This window comes from Scatophagus argus, chromosome 23 (genome assembly GCF_020382885.2).
Source record: "Scatophagus argus isolate fScaArg1 chromosome 23, fScaArg1.pri, whole genome shotgun sequence".
Classification (NCBI taxonomy): Eukaryota; Metazoa; Chordata; class Actinopteri; family Scatophagidae; genus Scatophagus; species Scatophagus argus.
The window spans coordinates 13009422-13021549 of NC_058515.1; the positions used below are offsets into that span (position 1 = coordinate 13009422).

The 12128-nt window shown below is 45.7% G+C and overlaps 1 protein-coding gene and 1 long non-coding RNA gene across 5 annotated transcripts in view; one reads left to right on the top strand and one right to left on the bottom strand.

Annotated features, from left to right (window-relative positions):
• si:dkey-172j4.3 (diacylglycerol kinase delta) overlaps window positions 1-4269 on the bottom strand; it is a 55719-nt gene extending 51450 nt beyond the window's left edge. For 2 of the 3 annotated variants that reach the window (XM_046379993.1, XM_046379992.1), the window contains exons 1-3: window positions 4131-4269; window positions 2876-3130; window positions 2268-2372 (exon numbers count right to left, since the gene is read on the bottom strand). In XM_046379993.1, the coding sequence (XP_046235949.1) occupies window positions 2268-2372; window positions 2876-2968 (198 nt within the window). In that variant the 5' untranslated portion in view covers window positions 2969-3130; window positions 4131-4269. Of the gene's footprint in view, window positions 1-2267; window positions 2373-2875; window positions 3131-4130 lie in introns of those variants that run through there. The other variant, XM_046379995.1, reaches the window with a different exon arrangement.
• LOC124054246 lies at window positions 4199-5989 on the top strand. 2 transcript variants are annotated; one of them, XR_006842336.1, is made up of 2 exons: window positions 4199-4337; window positions 5820-5989. It is a non-coding gene; the product is annotated as an uncharacterized LOC124054246 (long non-coding RNA). The 2 variants fall into 2 exon arrangements; XR_006842337.1 differs by lacking the exon at window positions 4199-4337 and adding an exon at window positions 4415-4979.
• Window positions 5990-12128: the final 6139 nt, after the last annotated feature.

The window sequence follows — 12128 nt, forward strand, 5'->3', positions numbered from 1 at the left end:
CCAAAAAAGGGAAACTGTCATACAAAGTTTCTCTTAGAGTCGACAGATCAGCACATTTCTACGTATTTTATTTTCTTCTGCGAGAAAGGACAACCTGAGAATTAACAACAAGGAGTGACTTCGCTTCTGCTGAGACAAAGTTACTCTGCACTGATGCCCCGGCACGGAGAAGCTCGTCCCTCCGCCCAAACATATTTAATTACAGCCGACACGAGCGTCTCCAGTCCGCCGAGGCTATCGCTGCATCTCTACAATGATTTTAGGGAGCTGTGGGGTGAGGAGCTGAATTAATCCGACCGTGTCAGGATGTCGTGTCACAGCTGATAAGCGTCAGCGGCTTCTTAACGAGAGCCCCAACAGACCGCAGCTCTCGCATGGACGGCAAGCGGCGGGGGACAAAGCAAGGGGGGGGGGGGGACGCATGACATCAGACCGAGAGGGCGTTTAGCACTGACAGAAAACACACATTTTAACACACTTGGAGAAAAACACACACACACACACACCGATAAACAAATGCTCTCACCCACATGTACACAAACAAAGAGACACACAAACACGCTAATCCGCTCAGGCCATTGTTGTCACTGAGGCATAATCCCAGTCGATGTCACATGACTGAAGGTACACACAAACTAATCAACGCAGACGCATAAACACACAAACTAATCATAGCGTTGACAAAGGCGACTGAGCGGCGGCAGCTTCTTTCAGCCAATCGGGACAGCAGATGCGTGACGACATCAGCCGCTGAAGTTTTTGTGCTCACTTTGTTGAGAGGGAGTCGTTTATCTCTTTTACATTGGCTATCTTTACCGCCAAGGTTTGGTCACGTTTTGGCTGTCATTTTCCACGATACAAACACAGCTTTAAAACTTTCTGTGGAAGATGTTGGAAAATACCAAACACTGAATGTAAAGTGATTTCACAGCTACGTTTTAAAAAACAGGACCTTCATATTTTACATTTCCCTTAATATGATTTGATCAAATCTCACATTTACAGTCTTTAACACTTTGTTTAGATTAGATTTATTTCTGACCTGAAATAAAATCTACACAGGTGACACTCAACAGGGTCAGCATGTAACTCTATGGCATCACTTCCTGTACCAACATGGCACCCATCTCCCCTCACCCTTCGCACCACATCGCGTCCTGTGAGATTAGCCAATCAATGACAGACTGATATCCAATACCATCATCTGCTGCAGGATGGGATTATGGGATGCGTCCCCATGACAACATGGGTTGCCGAGTGTCCTGTGTTTCCTATTGATTGGCGCATGATTTACAGCTGACGGCTAGTGTTGGTAATGGATAACGATTTGCGCACACACACACACTTAAATGATGATCATTTGGACAACTGTCATCTGTGTCTGTGCATTGAAAATAATGTGTTTCTCATCGCGGATATCAGCTCATCAATAACTAATGAGGCAGATTTGTGTGTGTGAGTGTGTTTGCCAGTAAGAGGCCAACATCAAACCATCAATATCTTCCTGTAAAGCACAGTCCAGATGTCAGACGCCCAGTAAGAGACTGTGCAATCACATCATATCAGATATCAGAGATCTGAACACAACTCACCATCGCAGCGGCGGCAAGAGGGGAAAATGACGCAGCCAGGAAGTGGGCTGAGTGTGAGCAGGAAGTCAGCTGACCTTAGCAGACGCACAAGCAGGGGGTCGGCTCAAATGTCTGATTTGAGTGTTAATTAAAGTTGCGCCACAAAGAGAACTTTAAACGGAGACAAGGCACAGGTGGAGCGATACTTTGGTGTGACAGTCAGAGTGTCAGATGACAGCATCCTTTCTTTGATCGGGTGTTTGAATGTTTAGAATTCCTCTTAAATAAGTGAGCAGCTCAGGTGTTTAATCAGGCTTCCCACAGTGACCCCGATGAGAACATGCACGACTTTTCCACAACTTTGTCTGAAGCTAAGAGCGCCGCCATGAGCCTAAATATTTCATCCCTCCCTGCTTTGCTAATGTTGCTTTCCACCTTAGTGAAGCCCTGTTTTAATATGTATAAAGTCAAAGATTGCTCTCAAAGCGGGCACAGTGTGTCAAAAATGTTCAAAAACAGCCAAAAACCAACATCTCTCATGCAAGATGGTGAAAAAAACAACATCTCAAATAAGATCATCGGACACTTCCTGAGCATTTCAGACATTTTCCTGATTTGATGATATTGAAGAAGCTCTGGGAGCCATGTGTAACAGACACAAAAACACTGCAGAGACACCGTCTCATCTTCTCCTACCTTGGCCCTTATCTGTCCCGAGGTGGACACCTTGCGGATCAACTTGTGCGACGTCTCTTCCTGTTCCCCGTCGCTGTCCGATGACTCCTCTCCAGCTTCTCCAGCCTGGAGGAAGAGCAACAATTACTAGAAGTCTGAGTCAGACATTAGCCTGCTAATATGCCTACAGACACAGAGACGCTTACTCGGGAGCTGCTGTGAGAGGACATCAGCAACCAAAATCTGAAAGTTCAGCCAGCGATTTAGGACAGCAGCCAACCGAGCTGACTGGTTCATAAAATGATTTTGACACGTAGAAACCATAAATAACTGCATCAGATTTGAAGCGAGGCGGGAATTTCAGGTTCAGAGATGATTCGACTGCTTACTTGGATATACTTTGGACCCTACCTGATGAACACTCGGATACCCGGTGTTGCAATGCTGTTAAGTCACCTTTGCTATTTTACACCCGGTGACACCTGTGCACATCATCTGAGCAAAGAAAGCAAATCTGTGGTGCCTCCCAACAGCTAACGAGGAACACTTTACTCAATTAGCAAATTAGCCAAATCTCTCACAATGAATTTTGCAGCTTCTAGACGCAGACTGAACAGCAGGCTACTTACAAGATGAGTCCTTTCAGAGTCCGCCTGCGGTGACCCCAGCGACTCCCTGTGCTCCGCCACATACAGGACGTTGGGGTTTAGTTTAGAGGCCATGGCGAGCGCAGAGGACAGAGCGAGAGGAGGGGAGAAGAAGAGGGAGAGGAGGTCTGGAGGGTCGAAAGACTGGCTAAGAAGAGGAAAGAGAGGAGAGGATGACGAATGGGACAGCAGGCCGCGGGACGCCACACTCGTCCTCCTGCCGATGCAGGGCCAACTCTGGAAAAGATGGGAGGAAGGAATTATTGATCAGGGGAGAAAGGGGAGGGAGAGGGGGAGTTGGCATCTCCCTCGCTGGAGGTTAAAACTGTCTCTCTGAACTCTTCTTCTTCTTCTACTACTATTATCGATTGTTCTTCTTCCTCCACCCCCCTCATTTAGTAACTGAGACAAAGACGGGCTACTTCTCCTTCTTAGTTCCCCTTCACTTCTTCCTGTGTTTGTGAGGAAACACTTTAACAGTTTGAAGCGCTGTGTGCTGCTAATATTGCCAAAGAGGAAGATGGCGGTTGGTGGTGATGAAGATGGGCAACAGAAGGATGGTGGCACTGATCACATGAAGGTTGCCCTTCACCACTCTGCACATGCAGTAGCAGCAGAGATGGGCGCTAACAGCAGCTGAGTGTGAGCCAGCGTGTTTCAGCATGCAGGGGTGTTAGAGAACACCCAAAATTAAGTGTGTATGTAAGCTCAGTGTGTGTGTGTGCGTTTCCTTGATTACGATGTGGCCACAGAAACCTGTCTCACTTCACCGCTGGCCCTGAATGACACCTAACCAAACTTGAACGCGTAAATGCTAAAAACAGACCGGAATTGTTATTTTTTTCCTTCTTCTTCTTCTTTTAGCAGAACAAACTGCACGCATGTGTACGTTTTCACTGAGTCCGACCCCTGTTACTGGTGCCTTTCGGCTCTGCACTGAGTAATAAACAAAAGCGGATGCACAACAGGCTGTCGTGCGCCTCGGCCAGCTTGATCATTCATTCCGTCCATATCGCTGCTGACTGTGGGAGCTCTCGGCGGCCGAATAAACATCAATATTCAATTTGTCTCCTGCATATTCGACAGACGGGCTCAGTCGGCTCAGCTGTCACAAACGCGAACGCATAAATCAGCGACCTGGACGGCCACCGTTACAGCGCGGCCGCCTCCTCTGCACAAATACCCCCCACACCCCCATCTGCTCTCATGTTGTCGATAAAATATGGATATTATTTACCGGTTGTGCCGGTTTACGTCTCCCCTTGCTACTCCTCCGGTGGAGGTTAATCAGCGGCGGTGTCTCCCGCTCCTGTTGCCCGGCCTGGGTCGCTCGTCAGCCGGCGGTCAGCAGCAGCAGTAGCAGCGTGCGGGTCTCCGGTGGTGGTGCTCGCCTTGCAGAGAGGGACGCGGTCATACGCATAGCGTCGGAGCGGATCTGAATCAGGTAGGAAGAGGAGGGAGGGAGGGAGAGAGGGAGGTGGAGGAGGAAGGGGGGGCGGGAGCAGGGTCGAGAGAGAGTGAGAGAGAGAGAGAGAGAGATTTGAAAGCGGCCGTGTTAAGTCGCCTCGAATCGCTGTTCCGAGGTTAAGCGGAGAGCAAATGGCGCGCACGCGCGCGCATGCGCCCGCAGTAGAGACCACGAGGGACACACAGGCATGATACGCGCGCGCGCACACACACACGAGGAGAGAAGATAGGAGCACCAATTAACAACCAGCCACTAACCTCTGTGTGAGCAGCGGAAGGAAAAGTTTGTAGATTTTTTTTTTTACAAATTAAAATTTCTCCTCTGAGCACTTAGCGGCAGAGTGTGGGGTTTCAGCATCGCTCTGAAACCCCACAGTTCAATCGATGAGTATCACATCAAGGTGCTTCTTTGCACCGAAGTGCTGTCTACATTGGAGCCAGACAGACAGGTGGAATCCAACACGTCTCAGACTCGGACTGTGATGCTGCCTTTATGGCTAAATTTGTTTCCCTGCTATTGATGACCGAATCCGGTCACTTTGTGTATCTTGTGGACCATCCCAGAGATCTGATTGGCCACCCCGTTATCCCAGAGGATTACTGGCTATGTGTTAGTGAGGTTAGTGTGAACAAACTTCTTTTGTATGAAGCCTGCTTTTGGAGGTACACTTTCTTTTTGAAGTGAAGTATGGAAGCTTTATGCTTTGTTTGTATGGTCTCACATGGAGGGATATGGAAGGACTATTTATCTTTTATATCTTTTAAATGCACTTATTTTAAGTCAGTTCAAATAAAAGTGTCAACTAAATGAATGAAATGTAAAAGACTTAAACACAGAAATTAAAAAAAGCAGATGTGTGTGTTTGTGTGCAAATGTACTTATGCCACTTATGATATATCACGTAGAAGTTCAGCTGCTTTTATCTCGTCAGGCCATACAAACGGAACAATCTGGGAAGAACAAATTGTTCATTGCACAAGTTGAGGCCGTGACCTGTGACAGAAGGTCACAAGTGGATTTGCTTGATTGGATCAGAGGCCACAAAAACTCCAGTCTAAATCAGTTAAACAGCACATGGACTGCACTGCACTCATACTCCTGTGCTGATCTGCCCAGGCGGCATGCTCTCACTTGCTTTGTTTTTACTTAAGAATCCACCTCTGCACTCTCACATCTCAAATTTCACCCCAGTCAGTCGGGTTGTTGTTCATGAAAGTCCACACCTAGCAGCAGGAAGGGAGAGAGACACCCACATTAATAAGGGAGAGAGAGAGAGAGCAACATGTGTGCGCTAACACAGATAGACACACACACTGGCACCGCTCTGTGCAGTAGTAATTTGTTTACAGTTGATTAAATATTCATGCTGAATTAGCTGTGAGCCTGCCAACAGTCATTTCATTTACATCGTTTGTGTGTGTGTGTGTGTGTGTGTGTGTGTGTGTGTGTCCCTCTCAGCCTCCTGCATGTCCCGTGGCGTCGTACCTGTGGGTCAGCGGCCTGGAAGAGGCAGACACGTGCACAATCAGGTGATAGTGTTACTGTATCCTGCTCTTTCCTCTGGTTGCCCCTGGCAACGGCGGGAAAGGCAGGGCTAAAAGATGGAGCAGGAGAAGATGACCAAGGACGAAAAATAAAATTGGCTGCAGCCAATTCGTCGTTTTTTTTTTTTTTTCTTTTACAAACTGCATGCAAAAATAAGGTGTAGAAAATGCCAACCGCCAAATACACACCTGTTCAATGATATAAGCCAGACGAGGCTGGAATCACAGTGTTAGAGCAATGGAATAATCATTCAGCTGTAGTGATTTGCACATTGTGAAAGATTTTACCTTTCTTTGGCACATTTATCTCGCAGACACACACACACACACCCTGAATGTGGACAGATTGAGGACGAAGAGTGGCGAGGCAGAGGAGAGGAGGAACAAAGAGGTAAAACCCTCACACGGGCCAACACCTCCTTCAAGCTGTTCCAGGGAGCCGCTAACAGGTTGTCAGATTTCCTGTCTTTGCCATCCAGGCGGTACGCAGCGGGAGCAGCAATCAGAGCTCGGCAATAAAAGATACTGATAACAAAGAGGTAATTAATGGCTTTGTGTAACGTATCGAGCTGAGGGCAAATGATCTGTTATCTGACAAATGACTGTCATGGTCATCATGCAAATATGAACATACTGCCGCACATCCCGCGCTCATCTTTCACTATCAGTTAGCTCTTTAATAGCATGCAGCTAACACGTTGCATCTGGTTTTGTGTTCACGCATGCACAGTTGTTGGTTAGTTGTCTACTGTGGCGCCTCTCTGCTCCTCAGTGTTGGGAGTTTTGGGTTGCCTGTTATGTGTTTATAAACCCCCCTTTTTCGTATAAAATTCACCTGGTTAATACTGCATAAGTGCACACTGCTTCAGTGGACAGGAGTGTGGCTTTTTGCCTTCCTGCTGAAGGTCAGACTCTCATGTCTGCCAGCAGAGGCAGCAGCTCACCTGGTTCTGTTCAAAAGTGACTAAATGCACTAATGACTAATGCCTCCAAAGTATTTATTTATTTATTTATTGACCGTGTTCATTGGTATACCAGCTACAGTGATTTACTCTTCATCTTTGTGCTCAGCTCTTGTTGATAATCCAGCACGGGATGTTTGGCCTTGTGGGTTTTCACAATTTCACAAATTTCACGGTTCAAATCAGGCCTGAGCAGAAACGCAACACATTTGTCTGTTGTCTATTAAAGATCCGATTTGAATTGCGAGCCCGAAAGTCTCTCTGGGAGGCCCTGAACTCGGTGACATACACACCTGAGACAGGAAATGCCTGAGTGCCAGTCCTGAGCCCGCTTTCATCATTCTTGTTCTCACCACCCACAACCAAACCAGCACAAGGAATGGTTACATCAGATCTTAAAATAAGCCTACACACAAATATTGGAAAATGAGTCATATAAGAACAGTCGCAGATGTCAGCAGCTATTTCTGTAGGGATTAAAAAAATAAAAAATCACAATTCACACCATCATCACACACGTTAATGTCTCTTTTTCCTGGGTGTAAATCATCATCATAGTTGGGTTTTTTTTCTTTTGGAAAAAACGAAAGAATTTAAAATATTCGGATCTTTTAAAACAGTTACTACAACCATATCTGAATGTGAAGGTCAAAAAACTCAAAATGAAAGTAACAAAGCCCACATATTCGGTTCGCTGGTGGCTAAAAGCAGGTTGTTTGAATGCCGTTGTGACTGACGGTCGACTGTAACTGAACTGGTATTTATAAAACACGACCAAACGTGCCTTTTTCCGAATGTGTGGCTGATATTTAAGAATTTTAATGGGTTTTTCCTTTGTGCTTTGCCATAAATATCTGCTCTGTTAATCACATCCTGTGTTGTTTATTTTTAGTTTCGACTAAATAGGAACGACTAAATGATTCCACTCTGACCTCCCATTAACTGATGTGCTTTTAAGAGGCCATAAAAGGTCATTAATGGGTCAGGGGAGCACTATTTCAATTGATCTGCAGTCAAACCTGGGGCTTATTGATCGGCCAATTAGGGGACTTGAAAAGAAGATAAATGAAAAGGTGAACGTTGCAGCAGTTATTCCACATCACAGCTAATCTGGGCTCGTGCTTGTCACACTCAATCCTGAACTATTAGCAGCCGGCAGAGCTCAGTCTGTGCACTTCATGTGCTGTGTGCACCGGCAGCCCGCTCTGTCAAGGTGTGCACCATGTGTTACTATGCTGCCACCTAGTGATTTATTCATCCATTAAAGAAAGTGCCTGGGAAATGAACCAGGAGTGCAGGGGACAGGCTCAAGGAATGAAAAGGCAGTTATTGGAGGCTCGACTGGCACTGAAGTCAAACGATAAGCTGTTAAAGAGCATCAATTATTAAGTGGAGTCTGCGATTTCCCCTTTGATCAGTGAGAGGGGGGTAATCGCTGCTAACGCTAATGAGGCATGGGAGCAGACGGGGGGGAGTTAAAGGGTGAGACAAAGCGCCTTGTAAAGAGAGAAAAGGGTGAGATGGAGAGATTAAAGGAGAAGACGGCAATAGGAGGGAGAAAATTCTTGAACTGTTCAGCGCTGAGGATTAGAGTGGTTTATTCTCCAGTCAAACATCAACCTGTGAATGTTGTTTTATTAACCAAGTGAGGAAAGTTTGTGGGTGACAACTGAATTGTTGAAAGTCAATTGAACATCCTTGTGCAGAAATTTTAAAGTTTAAAGACTTGATGGTGCACATCAGAGGGATTTTTTTCTGATTCTGATATATAATACATTTGATACATTAGTTTCAAAGTTAGAGATTACAAACACTTCCTTTTAACAGCTCACCTGTAGTAAGATTCATTATGCAAGTTTGCTCCATTTCTGTGGAGAAAAAAAACAAATTTAGATCTTTGGTCAGCAGAGCTGCGATTTTGTGACATTTCTGACCTTGTGTGAAGCTGTTCTGAATAATGTCTCACCAGCAGCAGTCCATGCAGTTTTCTCTGAAGTGAAAGAAATGACACTGGACAGAAGAACCGTGCACATAACTTTTAGAAGATCAAAAAATGAAAGACGTGAAAGAGTCCTCACTGTGTAGAAAAGAGGAGAAGGAAGACGAGTATGCTACAGTATGTAGAGGCAGAGAAAGAGGGAGTAGAAGTGAGTGCCTCCGCCCCTCTGCGATCTATTGAAGCTATAAATACCCCTCTGGAATACATAGATCAGGAACATTTGAGTCATCTGCCATTTGAAGTCCACCCTGCTGCAGCAGACCCGCTTTGAACGGCCACAAGTGGCAGACCGCACGTCAGCCTTTAATAGCTTTGACTCAGTATCACAGGTGAACAAAAATAAATAAATAAATAAGTCAGTCGAGCGCCCTGCGTGATGGAGCCGCGGTGCAATTTAGAGGCCAGCAATGCGAGCAGCAGCAAAAAAAAAACAAAAAACAAACAAAACATGCGAGCAGAGATGGATGCAGCACACACACACACACACACACACACAAGTGGAAAAACAAAGAGGCCATTGTGTGTTTGACTGGCCCCGGCTCTTCACCGTATTGGTTACCATGAGAACACAAAGACTGAGCGAGTGAACAGGTGGTAACCTCAGAGAGCAGCACGGCAACACATCCTGTTAGCTTTTACAACCAGGCTGTGTACACGCAGCGCAAACAGAGCTGCTAATGAAGCGACCCGCTGAGATGAGCGTTTGCAAAAAAAAACACACCCACCATCACTATCTGTCTGTCACCGGATGTGTACCTGAAGCAGCAGCAGTATGCACCAGGAGTAGGAGTATCGGCTACAGCCAAGGATGGCAAAAGCACAAGACAAGAGTACTGTTACTTCAAAGAAACACGAGTGGAGAAACTCTGCATTCCCTGAGTATCTCATGTCTTCATCCAGGCACACGTTAATGTCTGTTTTCAGGCAGTGGGGGAAAGTACGTTCACTTAACTTCTGTGCTTAAGGAAAATTTTGAGGCAGTTTCACTTTGAGTGCTCCAATTTTGTGCTCCTTTACATTTCATCTAATATTTAGTATTTATCAGTACACTTTGCTCGAAACATCTGGCAGGCCAGATCAACCCTCAGCTTTAGTCACTGACTCGATATTGTAAATGAGTGTCGCGCCTCAGTTAGCTCTCGAGTTTAAGTAAAGGTCGAATAAATCTCTTCAGCACAACAAAACAAAAGCAGCAGCATGTTCTGGGACATGCAGAGCGGAGCAACACCAGCAGCATGCAGCACGCTCACACAACGGATAAAAAAAGGCTGTTTTGCTGCCGATATTTCGCAGACGACTCCCTTGTGTTCACTCTGAAGTGTCCTCACCTCAACTCACACACTCTCCCACTTTATGTTTGCCAGCTTTCCTGTTTACGATACAAACGTCATGGCTAAAATGGTCATGAAGCTTTAATTAATGAAGCTTCTGGCTTACTTCACTTTATGGCACAGTGTTGGTTGGCCACTGACATTTATCTAATCACCAATCAATCAGATGTGTCAATCAGCCTCCGCACAGTAACAGCACAGACATTAACGGACATTAACGGGAATTTACAAGATGTAATGTGGAATTGAAAGCATCAAAAGCATACAAAGATGCTGATGCTACAATAAGACTCCACGGGAAATGAAATTCCATGAATCTCACCATCAGATCAGATGATTTGTATTCAGCGTATGTTGTCAGGTTAACAATAATGTGACATTCTTCCCGCTCTGCCTTCACTCCAGGGAACACAGTCAGCCTAATGAAGACTGAACAGCATCCCCCGAGCTGCTGGGACTGAAGCATCGTGTGCAAGACCACTTGAGTAAATCTCTTAGGCTGGATTCAAATTAAGGGCAATCTCATCAATCACTGGACCGCCTTTAGTGCTTCACTGAGACACATCCTCTGTGAATCAAAAGAGGGATCTCTCCCAAAAACACATGTTCGTAAGGGAACATTACAGAGGAACCAACAAACATCCTGCTCCACCATTAAAACAAAAAACAACACAAAACTTAATGTGCAGTTAATTTCACATCTTGTGACACAGTAGGTGAGCCAAGCACATTCTGGTTCCTGCAAGGGTGCCAGATGATGAAAATCCAAAACATTTTAGACAATGTTATTTTTTACAATAGCTTTGGTGAAGACCCCTTTCATGTTTCACCATCTCCGTGCCCAAACCAGGTCCATAAAGAGATGGTTTTCACGGTTTGGTGTGGAAGAACTTGACTGGCTTGAACTCCATCCAACACCTTTAGGATGAACTGGAACGCCAGCTGTCGGACCGACTTACGCTCTTGTGGCCGATTGGGAGCGAATCCCTTGATTCCAATACCTGGTACAAGGGTGGAGGCTATTGTAGCTGCAGATTAGTTCCAGCGTGTTTGGATAAAGTTGTTTTGCAGATTGAATGAACCTGTCTGAAATTATTTGGTTTGGCACCCATTTGAGGAAGCTACAGGAAAATAAAAATGAATGACAAGAGAAGATGGTGAGGTTTACTATCCCCGTGAATCACCAGGACTTCACATCGCAAATTTAAAAGCTCCACATGTTTCTGACAGATGGCAGAGGAGGCACATATCTCATCTGAATGGGCAGAATGCAGTGGCGTAGTGCAGACTAGATATCGACATTACAGTTTGCCCGTTGCTGTCCGTCGGTCACACACTGAGGGGGACCAGTTTGGCAGCAGGGGGGGCGTTGGGGGTGGGGAATCAGGCTCTGAAAAAGACAGATTCACAGTCAGATCCGATCAAGATGATCTGAGGAGTGTGCAAAAGTAAATTCGGCCCGAGGCAAAGATGCAAGTCAGTCTTCTACATCACCTAAACTTTAGTGCAAAAACACAAGCAGGATTGTTACACCCATTTCCACTTTTAAAAATCCAAACCCAAATAATGTGACTGCTGGGCTCTCTGCACATCCCTATGGTGTGCTTGATTGACGCATCGGCGTTATGCAATCATGGACAGTGATGTCTGCGTGTGTGTGTATGTGTGTGTGTGTGTGTGTGTCCATGTAAGTCCACATGTCGCACACCAATTAGCAGACTGAGAAAGTTGATAATTAAAACAAAACAACAGTCGCTCATGTGGAGCGTCCGCTGCGGGAACAGCTGGCCTGTTACGCAACTGTTTTCTATTGTAAGTGTTGTAGGGTGTGTGTGTGTGTGTAGGTGCACTAAGGCATGTGTGACACAGATCAGCAAGTCTGTGTGAGATCACACCTTCCTACACACACACACACACATACTTGAACAGAG